This window comes from Acanthisitta chloris, unplaced genomic scaffold (genome assembly GCF_000695815.1).
Source record: "Acanthisitta chloris isolate BGI_N310 unplaced genomic scaffold, ASM69581v1 scaffold11693, whole genome shotgun sequence".
NCBI lineage: Eukaryota > Metazoa > Chordata > Aves > Passeriformes > Acanthisittidae > Acanthisitta > Acanthisitta chloris.
In genome coordinates, this window is record NW_008664702.1 from 48527 (window position 1) to 65995 (window position 17469).

At 39.8% G+C, this 17469-nt stretch overlaps 1 protein-coding gene across 1 annotated transcript in view; it reads right to left on the reverse strand.

The window, feature by feature from the left end:
• Positions 1-13759: 13759 nt before the first annotated feature.
• The window catches only part of STAU2 (staufen double-stranded RNA binding protein 2), a gene marked incomplete at its 5' end in the record, with an annotated part of 92254 nt that continues 88544 nt past the window's right edge, over positions 13760-17469 (reverse strand). Inside the window, 2 exons of the mRNA XM_009071477.1 lie at positions 13760-14871; positions 15711-15799. Coding sequence (XP_009069725.1) covers positions 14778-14871; positions 15711-15799 — 183 coding nt within the window. The remainder of the gene's footprint in view (positions 14872-15710; positions 15800-17469) is intronic.

Sequence of the window (17469 nt, forward strand, 5' to 3'; positions counted from 1 at the left end):
GTTTTGGTATTCCCTACCCCTTCTCTTCGTGATCTGTGATGCAGCATGTCTGTGTGGACTCAAATCACATCCTAAAACAGCCTTTCATGCTTGTAGCTTAGTTGAAGAGATTTGACCATGCTGCTGAGCATGTGCTACCCATGCTAGTTCAAAAAGGCAAGACACTGTTAAATTCTGACACTGTCACACAACACTTTGAATTTTCTTCAGTGGTCTTGAATCTCTGCGATTACATCTTTAACACATCAATAATTTAGCCTCTGGTTAGCAAAGATCACTGAAGCATGACTAATCAGCAGATGAAAGTGTCTTTGTGGGGATTAGCTTTAATGAAAAGAAAAGGGATAGTTATTTTGGTAGCTTGAAATCTTCCATAAATCAAAGCGAATACTGACAAAGCAGGTTCATACGGTAAGAATGAACCTATTGTGAATAAAATTAAGGGAACAGCTACTTTTATATAAATCACAGGTCAGGACAGCATTTGTAAGAGAGTTCATGGGAACAAGATCATTTAACTTCTTCAGGTGTAAATAAGTGATATTTAGCTAATGTTAAAGCATCCCTAAAGAAAAACAGATGGATGAGGGTCCTTAGTAGGGAGTTTCTTCTTCAGTTTTCATTTTCTTTTCTTTTTTTTTCATGTAAGAACACCCAACTAGTTTATCCAGGCTACTTTGTTCTGTGCAGGCACAAACAGTCAACCTATAATTTGTTATTTATCATTGCCAGAGAGGAGGACATAGCCAGCGAAGCTTTAGCCTGGATCCCTGATAGCAGTTGTTTCTGGCTGGTGTAAATTAGAACATTTCTTGATCTTCTGTAATGTGGCTTGGAGAAGCCTACAGGGGCCATGGGGATAGTGGCAAAACTAAAAAGAAATGCAAACTCCACACCTTCTGGGGAGTATTCACGTTCAGCTCCTGAACTTTAGACCTCCTATATGCTCCTGTGCAGTTAATGTGCTGTATAAATAATCACCCCTTGAGCTCCTCCAGGCAGTGACTCAGAGCACCCACGCTGAAAGCTTAACCCTCTCCAACGACTGTATGGGAAGCTTGAAGTTAGACTGTACATGTTGATGTACCTAACAGCTCCCTTCCCTTTATGTTCTCCTGTTGGTTTATGCTGTGCCTTCTCCATTGCTTTATTGCAACTTTTAAATTTAATCTTTGCAGATGTGCTAATGTACCCCAAACTCATGATTATAATATTCAAGTGGGTCTTTCTGCCTTTGACGTACCTGAGCATCCTTTCAGGTAGCCTGAGGTAAATGGAAAAACTGCTCAAATCCAGGTTCCTTTGCTTTCAACTATGCTTTTGTACTGCTATCATATGCAGTTTTTGGAAAAAGCACACAGTCTGCACGTTGCAGAAACTGCAGTGAAAGGTTGATTGGAAAGCACAAATCTTTGCTCATCACTAAAGAAACGTGGCTTTAAAGGTAAGGCTCTATGTAAAAATACCAGCTTATGGTACTGATCAGTTACCCTATTGGGCTTCCCATGCTCTGGAATCTTTCAGTTTGAGTGCTTTTTTAAATTTTTTCTTTTACGCTGTCTGTTTCTTGTGCTCCCACAGCACAAGCTTTCATAGGACTCCTGAGTGAGTGACAGAGCTCTGCTGAAGAGTTCGTGAACTAGGGTCTTACTCTAAGCTATTTAGAGTTCAGCTTGTTTTCATACTTTTAGACAATTTCCACATAGCTAAGGCTAATGATTATATATTTAATGTGGATCTCTTTTCTAACCAGTGCCAATTTTTCTTTCTTCGTGTACAAGCATGCTTTGTATTCAAAGCCTGTGGAAATGTGTGTGTGTGTGTGTGTGTTGTGTGTGTGGTGTGTGTGTGTGTGTGTGTGTGTGTGTGTATCAGGGTTCAAAAACCATAGTTTGGTTATTGAAACTTTTCTAGGGATATTAAAGCAAATTAGTTTGTGGTTACACAGTGACAAGAGTAGAATTAAAAATAATTTGCATGGAAGAATTTGCCATACTGCCTGGTATAATTACTCTTCCATTAAGTAGCTTTTAGGGTCATGGTGAAAAAATAAAAAGCCCAGACTAACATAATTCGGTTCAAAAACCATAGTTTGGTTATTGAAACTTTTCTAGGGATATTAAAGCAAATTAGTTTGTGGTTACACAGTGACAAGAGTAGAATTAAAAATAATTTGCATGGAAGAATTTGCCATACTGCCTGGTATAATTACTCTTCCATTAAGTAGCTTTTAGGGTCATGGTGAAAAAATAAAAAGCCCAGACTAACATAATTCTGTAATTCATGATGTTTACATGATTCATAATTTATAATGGGAAGGAAAATGAACGTTATGTGAAAAAATGTTATGCACATTTTTGCACAACATTCTACTGGTATATGAATCATGCTTGTCTTTGGTTAACTCAAGGGAAATAATCCTAGTAATGTATGTAAGGCAGTCATGCCCACATGTCTGGGTTTTTTTATATCCAGATTTCAGTGGAAAGAGAGATACTTTTTAAACAGATGGCAAACAAGCCCCTTTCCCCCCAACTACTTAGCAAATTTAATAACATAGCTAATTATAGGACTGTGTATGTTAATCCATTCATGTGCTTGCTCCATATATTTAATGTCACAAGTCAAAGGGATCTATGGAATTGCTGGGCAATGGCAGCTAAATTACATCCAGACCATATTCCCTCTTTAAGCATACTTTTGAGACCGAATGTCTTGGGATTTCTGTTGGCACTTGAGTACAAAAGCTAATGCAAAATTCTATAGCTGCAGTCTGGAAGTGATGTTAGGAGAAGCTGAAATGCACTCAGACACTATATTTGCCTTGTCTAAGGTGATGTCCTACATCACATTTATTCTCAAGAGTCAGAGGGAAGAAGGTCATTCCCAGTGAATTTTCCCCTTGGCTGCTGGCTGTGCCATGGGGCTGAGATGCCCCCAGGGCTGTTGACAGGAGCACCACAGCTATCTGATGAGCTGGAAGGACCATTCCCTTCCTTGCTCAGAGCTACTGCATCTCTTTTAGTCTATCTGGGCCCTCCACTCCACTACAGAGGACCTAACCACAACTGGCGAAATACCAGACCAGGCCACCATTGATTCCAACGTGTCAAGCACCTAACCAGAGCTGCCTGTTGAAGGCTCAGTAAGTACCAGGAACCAACTGTACTGTGAGGCATCAACCCTACATTTTACTTCAAGCAGGACAGAGCGTGACTGCTTCTTGGTGGTGTGTCTCATGGTATTCTGCATGCATTACAGCCAAAGCATGTGTGACACCATTCATGCTTTGAAAACATGCCTGTCTGAGGGGAGAGGTGTGCTAATTAACTATGAGGACAATGGCTCATTCACTGTGACTGACAGTCTGGAGTACCTTCTACCAATAAAAGCCTGATCTCTGATGTCATATGCTCTGGGTAAATATATAGGGGTTCTTACATCAAAAGCTGTCTGTACAGTAAGGAAAACAAGCTCAGAACCAGACCAGCTCTTGGCTAGTTTTGTATTTGTCATATGTAAAACATTTGTCAGTCAGGAAGATCTGGCTGTTTACATCAGCAGTTCTTTTTATGTAGAATTCAAAGCATATTACTAAAAAAGTATAAAAATTCAGGTTAAAAATATGAAACTTTAAGAGAAAACAACAGTACTGTCTGGAGCAGGTTAAACACCAAAAAGTGCAGAGAAAATTAAGAGTATCTGAGTTCCATAATCTATGGATCTGCCTACACGTATCTGTTTGCTTCAAGTGCCCTTTGTGATCTGTCAAAATTATTTAAAAACTTAGAAAAATGTATGGAAACCAATTTAGTCACGTATCACAGGCTAGCTCAGGAAAGAGAAGAGTCTCACAAATCACAGAGGGATTAAGTGGGGGGGTGGGGATTCAGAAAAGTGAGGGTTGGTGACGTCTGTTTCTGTGCAAGTGCCATCCTCACCTGCCAAGTGTAGGGGCGAGGTGTCTCTCAGTTCATTTAACCATTGTGACACCCGTTTGGTTCCCACAAAATGCAGAAAACTCAAAATACTCATGCTGCTGAAAATGACTGAAATCTAATCTTCTATTTGAGTTTCCCTGCTAATATCCATCGTTTTGTTAGTTTCATAATTAAAATTGTTTTCTTCCATATTTTAACTCTTGGAGCTGTCAGGAAAGCAAAACTGCAGTGGGTTTACAGGCTCCTACACTACCACTCATGAATGAAGGGTTTTTCTCTGGCCACTTGGTCTATCCATAAAGTTCTTGGTGGGGTAGAGGGTGATGGGGTGGAGGGTTGGGGGGAGGATGCTCTGGGCTGATGTTTGCCCTGTTTCTGCTGCAGGCTTGAGCCCACATCGCAACAATCTCATACTTCTGTGCAAAAGTCATCACCTGAAAAAGTCTTCCAGGAAAGATTTCCACTGAGACCAGTCCAGTGACTCAGCCCTCTCTGCTACTGCTGTCTTTCTCTGGAGCCACATCCCAACCTATGCCTTCACTCGGAAGGCAGCATCAATTCCCCACAGATGTATTTACCTTGCAATCCTAGAACAACCCCTCCCTTGACTCCCATATCCTATATTCTTTCTAAAGTTGGTTGTTGTAGGTTGCTTTTGAAAATAGAGCATGCCCTGGCTGCATGTTTCACTGGGCAGAGGGCCTACTGCCTGTCATCTTTGATGTCTTTCTTACTACTTGTTTCAGCTGGTTGTTTTCTCGGTATTTAAAAGCTTTGTTGTGTTCCACACTTTCAATTAAGGAGGAAAAATGCTCTCTGTGTTGTAAGAGTGAAACTGGCAGTTGTGTGCTTTGGTTTGTAGCATAAACAGTTGCACAAGGATCCATTGGCAACCTTCCCTTCACTAAGGAGGCTATCAGCTAAATGTCACAGATGTGTCTGGGTCCTGCCAAGAGCTGGAAACGTACTGGGAAACTTCTGAAAATGCCCTCAATTTAAAAAAAAAAAAAAAAAAGAAGCTGTCAAGGATGTAGTGAACACATGCTAGTTGCAGCAGAGGATGGAGACTCTCCAAGCATATGGTCATCATCTCTTCTTGTGCATTCTTCTTTACCTCTGGAGTCCTCTTCCTCACATAACAGGCTATGCCTCTCCCTGCTGCTCAAAGCCAGTCTTCTTCCTCAGCAGCTCACTTCTTCCGTGTGGCCTATAAAGCTGAGCTTTTCCTTCTTGGTAACAGGATCACAAATAACATAATACATTAAAAATGCCCTAGCCCCTTGACACCTTTGTTATAACTAAAGCAACAGCATGATCTTATTGCTGGAATGCTTGCCCTCCCTTCCCTCATCACCCATCATCACTTCATGGTTTAACTGCAGCCTAATCCTGCAAACACTTCCTACCCAGCAGAGCACTTACCAGCACCTAAGTAGCCCACTGACATCGGTGGATTATTCCAGGTAGTACATCCTAGGAAAGTTAAATAAGTGTTTGTACCACTGAGCCATTTGGTTTGCAAGCTCTTGGGGGATATTACCTTTTGTCTATAAAGAAGCATGCACACGCATGGTGCTGTATAAATAATTAATAATAACAGAACTCACATCAAACTAGCACATAAGGGAATTTGTACCGCTGGCTTTCCTGACTGCTAGAAGGAAAATCACAGAATTACAGGGTTTGGAGTAAGCCTCCTGATAGCATATCTGGGTTTGTGGTGTTCACCTCACTTTGGGAAAGTGTTTTCTCTTCCTCTGCACCAGAGGAAACATTCACGGACTTTCACCTGGCATGAAATGCACAGGAAGCATATTTTAAGTTAATCCAAAATCTGATGCATATTTCCCAAAGGTAAATTAAAGCTCTTATCACCCTGTCTAACCTTTAATTGCATAACACAGGAGGTCTGGGTTTTATCAACTATTGACTCTTTTTGTGTTAAGATTTCTTTGGCTTTCAGCAGTGTTGCACAAACTGTTCCTTGGTGAAGGCCTTAAGCAATAAATTGCTAATTTTATTTCCAAGGGACTCACCCATTTTGTTATACTTTTTTCTCTCTGAAATAGGATGGAATGAATCTGAACGGATTCAAATTATCAAACAAAAATAAAAGATTACACCAGGGAAAGCAAATATACAAGCAAAAACAGAGCTGAGAGGCCACAGAAGCCTGGAGCTCTATGTGATGTTACAATACAGCTTCTGGATTAAAGAGAAAAGCAAAAGGCTCCCTTTTTTTGTAATATGAATAAGAAGGAAAATAAACCTAAGTTATTTGTTAGAACATACTCCCCTCTTGACTTCAGATGCAATCTGAATCCATGAAAGTGAGCCTTTCTGTGAAGATACTATGCCATTGTCATACATTTTTCAGGCTTACATCACCTGTTGCTCAGCTAAACTTCCCGTTCATAACTCAAGTGCAGTAGTCATGAAGGAAGGTAGTTTCCTTCTCAGTAAGAAGACTTCTGTTTCCTTATGACAAGGGTGACATATATATGTCATATTCAGCTCTTGTACTTTCCATGTGCTTTTTCAAACCAGATTAAATTGCAAGATGCACAGGGTGAGATTACTATGAATTTTTGTTTCACTGGCAACGTCTTTGAATAGCAGGTGGAATATACTTTTCCACCTTCAAAGAATGCTTTAGCCACCAAAACATGGAAGTCAGTGGGTTACTTTCCATCTCCATGGAAACCATTCCATTTTGTACAGCATAATGTCATATTAATTTGTTCATAAAGTACAAAAGTGAGCATGAGTAGCTGCATCTTCATTAGTTAATATTGATATTTCATTATTTTAAGGAAAAGACTTGGGAGACCAGACTGTTTCTATCCTACTCTGCAAATACCATAAGCACCAGGTAATATAAATAGTTTTCCTTTCTCACTGATTTAGTAAATGCTGAATAGATCTTCAAAGTGAAGAGGATGAAGTGGAGAGATGGGTGACACCCTGCTTCAGCAGACACTACAGCCTGGTGGCTCAGGGTATTCTCTGAAGCAAGATGCAGAGGAACATGTTAGTCTCCAGTTTAGCTATTGAGTAAAAAGCAGATTTTGGTTCCTCCTTGAGCAGGAGTTCCTCCTTCACCAGTACTTTGTAGCTTGCCCAAACTGTTAAGAATCTCTGAACATCTACAGGATAGGGCCTCTTCTCCTTGGGAGGAAGGAAGCATCCAGCTTCAGAGTCCCAAATGTCTGGAGAAGGACGTTGTTCATGTGGCTAAGATCAAAGTGCTTCTGAACATGTCCAGTAATGGAGATTTACATAGGCAATCTTCTGCTTTGAGAAGTTGTGTCTGTGGACTTTAAGATGTTTTGTGTTAGAGCTGGGATACACAGAGATTTTTCCATATCTAGTTTGTCAACAAGTAAGTTGCTTAAACATTTGTGTATCTAGAATGTAGGTACTTCTGTTTTCAAACTGGCAGACAGATCATTTGTGTACGTATATTCACATGCATATAGACACACACACAAATATGTGTAGTTAGAAACTATTTACACACACGGAAACACACAAAAGTATATATAATAGTAAGTATAGTGTGCATATATAATGATATATATTATACAAGAAAAGTTTAGCTCCATTGTAAAAAGCCGGTCCTGTCCCTTTGTACAGATTTTGCAAAACTGCTGCTTTGTCTTAATTCTTCAACTGAAATAAAACATGAAGGACTTCTGTTTGTAGAAAGCAAGCAAACCATGTTTTGTTTGGAAAGGGATTGTTAGGGGTTTTTGGTAAACCAAAATGTAAAAGAAATTAGCAAAAAAAAATCACGGATGTTATTAAGTCTCTGATTTCTCACAAACTCTTGGTCTCAAAAATGTTTTCACAATATTTTTGAAATCCGTGTGGAAACTTTTGCTTCAGCTCTTGTGCAAACACAGCAGCTAGGAGGACAACAGATGCCGAGGGAAGGGGCAGAAGTCTCCTGCACTTTATCTTCAGCTACGTGCAAAATTTGCCACAAAATTTTGTACGTAAGGGTTTCAAGGCCTTGACAGTGTCCTTCCCCTCCAACAAGCCACTTACTTTTGAAGGTATTCACAACAGGCTGATAAATCTGCTGGTATTTCACAAGCAGTTTCAAAATGACTCCAAAGGTGATATTTGAGATAATTGTGCCCAGCTGGGACCACATTTTTGGAAGACATAAAAAAAATCTCATCCTTTCTGGTATGTTTTAACTAGATCAGTGTTGTTAGCATTCTGGCCTTGGGCTGTTTTGTCTCTGAGTTAGAAGAAACATTGAAATAGTAGCAACATATTTCTCTGCTCTTTGTTGATTACATGCAACAAGTATCTCACAATAATAAGCGTAGCTGTGTTGAAGTGAGCTGCATAAATTGCTTGCTCAGCCTTAGGCCAGGCTACTTCTTCTTTTGTAAGGAACTATTGCGTTTCTGTGCACATTTAATTATTTGCTCCTACTGTGTATTGTACATGGGAACTGTAGTCTCTGCTTACCAGAAATCTAACTGCACTACTTCTAGTGTATCTCCAAACAGTTCCCAACTTTATGAATTATCAGTGGGATTGAACTTTCATTCACCAATAACCCCAGTGATATGGCAGGTGGGGCCATGGTTAATAAGGCTGTGTGTAAAAGCTGGTCCAAGTGTAATTACTGTGCTGCACTATGGATGGGTACCTCTTCCTTGGCAAGAAAAAGTTTCTGCACCTCTTTTACTTTGAGTTTTGTTTCTGTATAGGAGGAAGTCAAGTTTGGTTTGCGTTAAATTGTCATTTTATATTTCAGTTTAAGTACTTGGGTTGTTACACTTGTATTTGATCTAGCTAGCTACATGGCTTGGGAGTACAATATTGGATTAAATTTAGGTTCTGTGGTTCAAAGGGCAAACACTGACTGTCTTCAGCAGAGCCTGGATGAACTCAGTCTTTCAATGTAAAAAAAAAATCAGGTATATTTTAGGTAATAGGTTATTCAATTTTTGCACCACAGATAGATGTCACATTTTGATTTCTTTTTCCCTGTTGTATTTAAACATGCTGTCTTTGCTTTGAACCACACATGAAAACCTCCTATCTTTAAACCTAAATAAATTTTAAAATTTCAATCTGTTTCCAGCCCAGTTCAACTACAATTGTAGTTGGGGTGAGGTGTGGAAACAGGGAATTTTAAAACAGGAAATGAGATGATATTGACTCAAACATTTTAACAGGTACCAGTGGCTTATAAAAAAGAAAATCTATGCTGCACTGATAATCACAAACAAAATGAAATAAGCAGGTTGAGGTTTTAATGTTTTAATGCACAAATGTATGCTTGATATATTGTAGTGAGAAGCATAAACTGTGTTATCCAGGTTAATTTTCCTCTCATTTATCGTGTGCTCCTGGGTAAAACTTCACAGGTATCCAGGCTCCCCTAAATCCTGGTTATCATAAACAAAGGAAAGTTTGGGCTTTAAATAGGTTATATTTTCAGGTTAGCAACAACTCTGTTTTGCTTTCCCTCTTCTCATAAATCAATTATTGAGGTCTATTTAATTAAGAACAGATTAGAAACATTTTCATTGTTGTTTTTTAAATTTCCTTTGTACTGAAGTGCCATGGAGTTAAAACGCCAAGCACAAAAGTGCACAGCCAACCATGACTAACTGCATAAAGCAAATAACAAGCTGTATGATCAAAAACAAAAGTCAGTGCCATTCATGTGGAATAATAGAAATCATACCACCAAAACACTTCATACACATCTCTTCTACCGACGTACACACTTGCTCAGCTCGTATCACGCCTCAGGAATGCAGTTACAAACAGAAAAGGCACTGCAGGAGAGGTAAACACCCAGAGAGGAAGTAGCATTTCCCTGTGCCTCATCCTGACAATACCTTACGCCTTCAGCTTGGGGTTCATCAGCCATGAGGAGGGAAAAGCAGAGCAAGCTGTTACTCAGGGCATGCTTCTCTCCTTCCAGCTCTTCTGGAGATGTCCTCTGGGAGCAATGCCAAATATACATGTTGAGCACTATTGCCCAGTGCAGATAACTTGCCATGTTTGAGCTGCAAGGCTGGTGAAACACAGTCACTATCCATTCTCACTGGTCACAGAACAATATTCCCCCAAGCACATGAAATCGTTGTGCCATGTTGTATTCGAGGCTCTGACACAGTCCCTGTCTTCATCATCATTAAAAATCACCTTCCATCCCCTGCTTGGTTTTCTCAGGGGTTGCAAAGGCCATTCTTATTTGAGCAAAGAAAATCTTACCTGCTTATGGAGCACAACTAAGAGTGGGGAAATGCCGGATGTGATCGGGAGAGGATAAAGAGATTTTACCAGGCATATTTTTTCACATAGTGTTTTGAAACAAGCAAACAAAAGCCCAACTCTTTGCCTATTAACTGGAAAACAAATCCAGCTTAAAATTTTTGCTCAACTTTCACTGCAGGAAAGGGGAAACTTTCTGCTGTTTATGGGGAATGGGAGGAGGACAGAGAGGAGAGCAACGACAAGCAGCCACTCACCAGTAAAATGCATGTAGTAAGGCACTGTCAGAGAGATCAAGGGCTTTGCATACACTTTAGGAAGGATTAGATTTCATTGTCACTTCAGGCCAAGGAGGAGGAGATTCCATATTCCTTCAGTCATTCAGCCCAACTATTCCCCTACTGATTTTTAAAATCTGTTGTGGCTCAACCCTTTCCTCATGCTTCAGAGGGGAGAGATAGCAGAGGAAAAAAGAGCTCCTGAGGTTCTTCTCTATAGTTATTCAAAGACCCTTTTAAAATGCTGCTGCTAAGTGCTAGATGTTTTAAATCCTCTATGACTTTTATCAGAGGAAATTACATGCCAGCTTCTCTCTTGAATTCAGTGAGGACTCAAGTTGAGGGGTAAATTCATCTCCACTGTAAACGGAAGGTTAGTGCTGGGATGGCTGGGGACAGAAATCTGCACCCTATTTGGTCTTTGTCAGAAGCAGTACGTGTCCCTTTAGAAATAAGTGCTACATGTGTCAATGTGAGAATAGAAACTTCCAGAATGTGTTGAGTTGTTGACAGGCCAGTGTGCCACTGAAGATGATAACTCATATATAAAATTAACCCTGTGAATTCCCATCCTTTGGGTCATATCAGCCCATTCATTCTGTGACAAGCCTTTTCCTGTGCAAGTTCTTAGTTCGCTGACCCCTGGAAGGTGTTGAGAAGATTTTCTGAGAGGATACCTGAGGGTTCTATTTTGTCTTTAGTATAATTCCTCCCAATCTATGAGTATTATAGGCCCAGAACTGATGACAATTTGTGTTCTGAATCCTTAAACTGTTGAGAACAGTTCCCCCAGTAGTTCACTAGATAGGCAACTGTCTGTCCTGAGCCTTGCCGCTTATTTGTGCCTTATTCCTAAGAACCAGTTTGTACCTTAGATCCACTTCTGCAAAATATGGCATTTGCTCATCTTTGAAAGTGCTCTGAGACACAGGGTGAGATGTGTGGGATGGGTAAGCAACAGGGAACCAAACTATACTCGGTGCTTTGCAAACAGAAGTTGGACAAAGCCTCTGCCTCAAAGAAGGTATAATCTTTAAAAATTAAAACAAATTAAAAATATTAACTGCTGTCAGAAAAATAAACAACTCTTTTAGAACTAATAATAGCATTCAAACATACTGATAGTATTCCAGTGTCCATCATTAGCTACTTATGAAACAAAACTACATATAGTTTGTTCCATGTGTACTTATTTTAGGAAGCAAAATATAAAAAAAGAAAAAATCAGGTTACTGGAGGAAATCAAAGTAGATTTTGGGTTATTGAGCTTAATTCCTCCTTAGCAGCTTTCAGATACTGACAGCTCAGGAACTAAGAGGAACAGCTGTGAACCAGCAAGACTGAAGATTGGAGACAGGTCCACTGACTGCTGCAACATCTCTGGTGCAAGAATTGTCCTTGATCTCTTGGGAGGTTGCTAGTGATAGTGCCAAACAACATATAGAGTGCATTTCTGTATATGTGTGCATGAACACTGCAGAATTTTCTTTGTGAAAAGAAGTGTTGCAGGTGGACAGGCTCAAATCTCTTAATTGAGACAGGAATTTTGGAGTGCCTTGGGGATAACAAAAGAACATCCTGGTGCTCAGGTGCAGTATCTTGATGAGCTCCATTCTGAGGTCTTTGTGATGCCATCAGTACCTGTAGGGAGCAGGAACTCTTTCTTCAGATTATGCCAGGAAAAGCTCTGTCAGCCTTCATTAGGGCCTATTTGGTAAAGCTTTTAACCTGTGGCTTGGGATGTGCTTTAAAACTGCTCTCTGTGTGTGCTTTACATACGGGTGCACAGATTCTCTAACTTGTGATTACAGGAATCATTAGACAACGCTGCATTTGGAAATAGTTAGAAATCCTGCTCCTATAAGACCCTCCTCCCCCAGTCTACTCCATACCTCTATAGTTTTGAGAAAAACTGAGCCTCCCACCTCAGTTATTAGGCTTGTTTTGTGGCACAGTCAGAATCAAAATCAAACATAGTTCTGATCAGCAAGATAATCTGAGATAACAGTTTAATGAGATACTCTTTTTTTACTGTTGCCTTGATTGGAGGGGCTGAATGGCTCTCTTGGGCCCAGACAGCTGCTTGCATGCCTTTGGCTGTAATTTGCTCAGTTAGAATGAGGCAAGGCTCACTTTGCTGCAGTCCACATGCACTGGTGCAAGCCTGATGCTCAATGCAGAGCCCAACTGCAACAGAGCAACTAATCTGAAGTTTACTGGGCACATTTTTTTGTCTGTGACTAGAGAATGGCACCCAGTATCAAGCTGTAGCTTGAGCTTCTGAGAATACCAGTATAGGTGATGGGACATGGAACACAGAGGTTCTGTTAATGCCAGGGAGACTACACTGCCAGTCTCCTTGTCACATTCTCCCCAGTAGTTGCAGCTTCTGGCCCTTAGGACAGAGTTGTCAAGGAACGGGTTTGCCCCTTCCTTTTGTTCTCATTCTCCATGGGAGAGGACAGTAATGCCGTTTGTATTCTGCATACTGGCAGGTACTGCTAAAGCACAAACTGAGCCTGTTTCGAGTTCTCAAAGCTGTCTGAAGAGATGAAGGAGCAAAATTCCTGCTCCAGTTGCCAATTAGGCAGGTAACATATCCCTGAGAAAGATGGTGTGCAAGAGCTAATTATTTTTGTATGTTGCTGCCTGAATAACTTGAGTCTGCCAGGTGCAAAATGCCTCTGGAAATCTCCCAGTTCTGTGGGAACTGAAAGGTTCAGCTTGTTCCTGACTCTTTTATGGAATCAGATCCTAGAAAACTTCAAACTTTTAACACAAAGACTCCTTATCAGCTGGGGGTGAGAGTGAATCATACCCATGAGAAACATGAAGTAGGAAAAAAAGGACTCCAACTGCTAACTGTAAGAGCTACCCTGAAAGCCTGTCCCAGAGGTGAATCAATGCCACTGTACCTTGCACCATTTCCTTATGTTGCTGTTTGTCTGCTTTCCTGCGTGAGTCACTTGGGTTGTGATCCCTGGTTTACATGCTTCCACAATCTTGTGCAATGTTGTTGTGGCTGTTATGCTATTGGGAGAAGCTTTCTTGTTTGTTGCATTGTTTACCTAAAACAAAATATCTGCATTTTGGATAAATAGATGACTTAAATACCAGGATGTATGGTTTAACATGGTAAGCCTGTAGAAGGTGGTGGCATGGGGAAAGGTAGGTTGAACCCTGGCTTTGGTGTGGTAGCCAGTCATTTGATAGTTTGTAATTGGGTTTTCTTTTCAATTCTTAGTTGTCTACTTGTGAATGATAAAGAACGAGAAGACACTGTCATTGTACACATGAACTGATGTGGTTTTACTGCATTTGGCCACACACTTAAAAGAAAAACACTGGTACAGAGCAGCCACAGGCCTTATCTCTGCTGCCACTCTTTTCACAAGAGAATGATCTTTACATCAACAGTTTTACATCCTTGGCTTGATAACATTGCAGTCCTCCCTTTTGCTCTTGGTCCGAATGCAGAGATTAAAAACACTCAGTTGATGCAAACGGTGGATCGATACAACACACAGAATGGGGTGTAGATGTGCTTCACACAACAGAGAGCAGAATTGAAGGGGAAAATGTTGCTTGGAGGCAAGACGCCTCTTTAATTGATTATGGCAAGGAAAATCAAATACCATATCTGCTTTTTTCCTGGAATATATCAAGACTGATCATAACTAACATCTGTTCATGTTAAGCAAATACTTGTCATGATTTAAACTTCTGTTTGCATACAACTCTGAGTAGTGCATCTTAAAGTCATACATATTCATATAGAATGAAGAATGCATAATGTCTGCATAAAAAGATAAGCTGTATGACTATATATGAAGACAACAACTACAATTCTCACAGCACTGTCATTGGTTAATTTTAAAATATTCAAGCATTATTTAAAAAACAGTAAGCTGAACTTAAAACTACACTATGAAAAAATTGTATAACTGAACCAATGCTGACTTGTTTTCCTCAATATTAGTCAATTTTCAAGTTTCCCTTTTTTTTTTCTAACTCTTTTTGTTAATTAGTTGTTATTTTAACCTCCAGTAACATGATCAGACTTCTTCTGCCTCTGGGCAATTGAGTTATGCTCTGATCTCAAGTTCTAAGGGAAATGTTCCATTTTATTTTTTTCCATAGTTGAATAAACAGTACCATGTATACTATCTCTTGTGTTAGAATAGTGTTGTCTTCACATAAGACTCAAATAATGGTATTAGTCATTCATTTCCTTGTACACATACACCCTATTGCGTGTTGACAGGTTTATAAGGATGCAGTGGCAGCCGTGGGTGCTGGGAAGCTCCTAGACGACAGCCTTTGAATCCTTGCAGTCCTGAGCAATGGTGCCTGAGTTAGTCTGTTTATTGTCTGCTTTCTCTCCCAGATGCTTGACTTGTCTGAAAGATTAATACATTAACAAGAGTGGTAAGGTCCAGGGTTGCACATCTTTAAGACATGTTTATTACCAGATGGCACATGAGATTCAAAGGTCACTGTGGAAGGTAACATTTTAAAGTGAAACAACAATATTTATGTTCAAATACTATGCTGATGAGATCATATGGAAAAATGTTTCTGATTAAATTAGCTTATATATAGCCACAGTATATCTATTGAAAATTCCAAATGCCACTTTTAGTCTTGCTTCTTTTATTCTACTACTTCCTAATTTATTTAGTAACACAAGACTACCTTCTTACATAAACAGACTAGCAGCTGGAAAAAAAATATCTTTACTGGATGGACAATCCTGCTTTCTTAAATAATTGAAAATCCAGTGTGAAACCTGGTTCTATTGTCTACTACTTAAAGCTAATATTCCATATCAGAGTTTTTAAGACTCAAAAGAAATTTAAACTTTTTAATTCTCTGAGGTAAAATTCATCTTGCAGTCATAAGGCAGATAGCTATCCTTATTTACAGGCAAAATCATGTGTTACAACACATATAACAAAAATCATGTTATGCTACTTATACAGATTCCATACAATGAAAAGAAAATCCTTTTCTTTAGCATTTCCATAGGAGGACTGACTGTCTCATAGCTCATTACTAAACATTATCAGTAATGCTAAACCTGAAATCGTGCTTATCCTCTCAAATTGTCACAAACTGTATGTAAATTCCAGAGGAAATAGTTTTGAACAGGTTTAAAGGGCAACTAAGCTCTTAATTAACATTTCTTATCTACCATGCCACACAGGCATTAAAATGCAGAGGATTTAAATGTACTTACTTTTCATGTGATCCATTCTCAACTTTCATAGTCCCTTCCACTGGGTCCAGTCCTTGTTCTGAAAACTGTTTCAAGGCACTTAACGCTGCCTAAAGAAAAAATGAGTTGTCAAAAAACCCACTGACACAACTGTATTAACCCCAAATGAAGGAAGGTGTGTGCTTTGATAGTCTAGATTTAATTAATTTCCTGCATATTGAAGCTATTTAGGCTACAGAGCTAACAGAGTGGGTACATGACAGCTCCACGATAAAGAGTTGTGCTTGTGCACAGGTTGAGGGTATCTTCTTCTTCCTGAGCATATGAGTGACTCCCATTTGTGTCAATGTCAATGTAAGCTTCATCACTTACATGAGGAACATGATACACTTTTAGGATTCTTGCCTTTCTGGCTGTAATGTCTTTCCAGCTTCCCTGTGTGCTTTCCTGGAGCCCACACTTTCCAGTGCTCCTATGGACAAACTCTTCAGAAGGTGAGCAATGGGAAGAGGGTCATCAGGACGCTACCAAGACTGCAAGGCTGAATCTCAAGCAACATTACAGCCTAATGTCTTATACATATTTAGTGAAGAGTGCTAAACAGGGTGAGCCAATATGGGGTGATTATGAAGCATCATCAATAGAAGAACGATCGACTTTTAGCTGACATTTTTCTGTGCAAGTGTATTCTTCATTGACCAGCTTCTCTCTCACCTCCATGAGCCCTGCTTCTTATCTCCTCTCTGTCTGCTTCAGTAAAAGACAAATGATTTTTTGCAATTAATTTAGCAAAGTTTGATTATGAAACTCTCAGACACCATGTGACTGACTTTGAAAACACACCCAGCACAACAAAACAGTTGAGGCCAGTTCTGTTGTGAAGGTGAAATATAAAGCAGAACTGCAAAACGGATTTTGCTCTTTAATCACTTCCACCTAAGATGCATTCAGAACGCATCACAGGGGAAAGGAAAGGTAGCTTTTCAGACACTGTCCTAAGGTAACACCTCAAGGAGTGGAGCTGACTGCAGACCCTATGGCACTGTTCTTCACAGTGAGGAAAAAAACTGCTGTTTAGAAAACTGGAAGTTGCTGTCTTCTTAATTGTTGGGACAGAAGGGATCCATGCCTCTATCTTCATTTCCCTCAGCGAGTAGGGACTCTGTCCAGAACAGGAGCTGCCATTGTAATGAAGTACTAGATTTGCTTTTGTACTAATTCTTTGCCTGGATTCTCTCAACACCTCCTGCCCTTGAAAGGAATGTTTATAGAACTTAAATATTATTAGACAATGTGTATTTTGGTGAGATGAATAACAGCACAAAAATTGCCACGCTGCCCTAAAGTAAAATACCATATATCCCAGATTTGTCTATAGTAAAGACTAGCTGCTAAAGCTTCAAAAGGCTCTACAAGGTACTCCTACCCATAATGCATGAAGGCAGAATCTTTCTAGTCTGTGAGGTTTTATGGGTTTTGCCCTAGTAAAAAAAAACAACAAACCAAAAAAGCTAAACATTTTATGAAGTCTCTTGGTAAACCTCAGAATATCACTTTTACTTACATCCATTCCACCTTTCCCATGCATCCTGGGCCCCCTGTATGAGACAGCTAACCTGCTCTCTACTTGCTCCTTCTTTCCATCCATTGCAATAATTTTCCCCTTCATCTTAAAACCTCTGCCGCCCTCATTTTTCTTTTAAACTTTTTCCATGCTGTGGCTAAAGGCTGAGCATCAGTTTCACCTCAATAACAACTTCTCCCATTACTGGATCTTTCA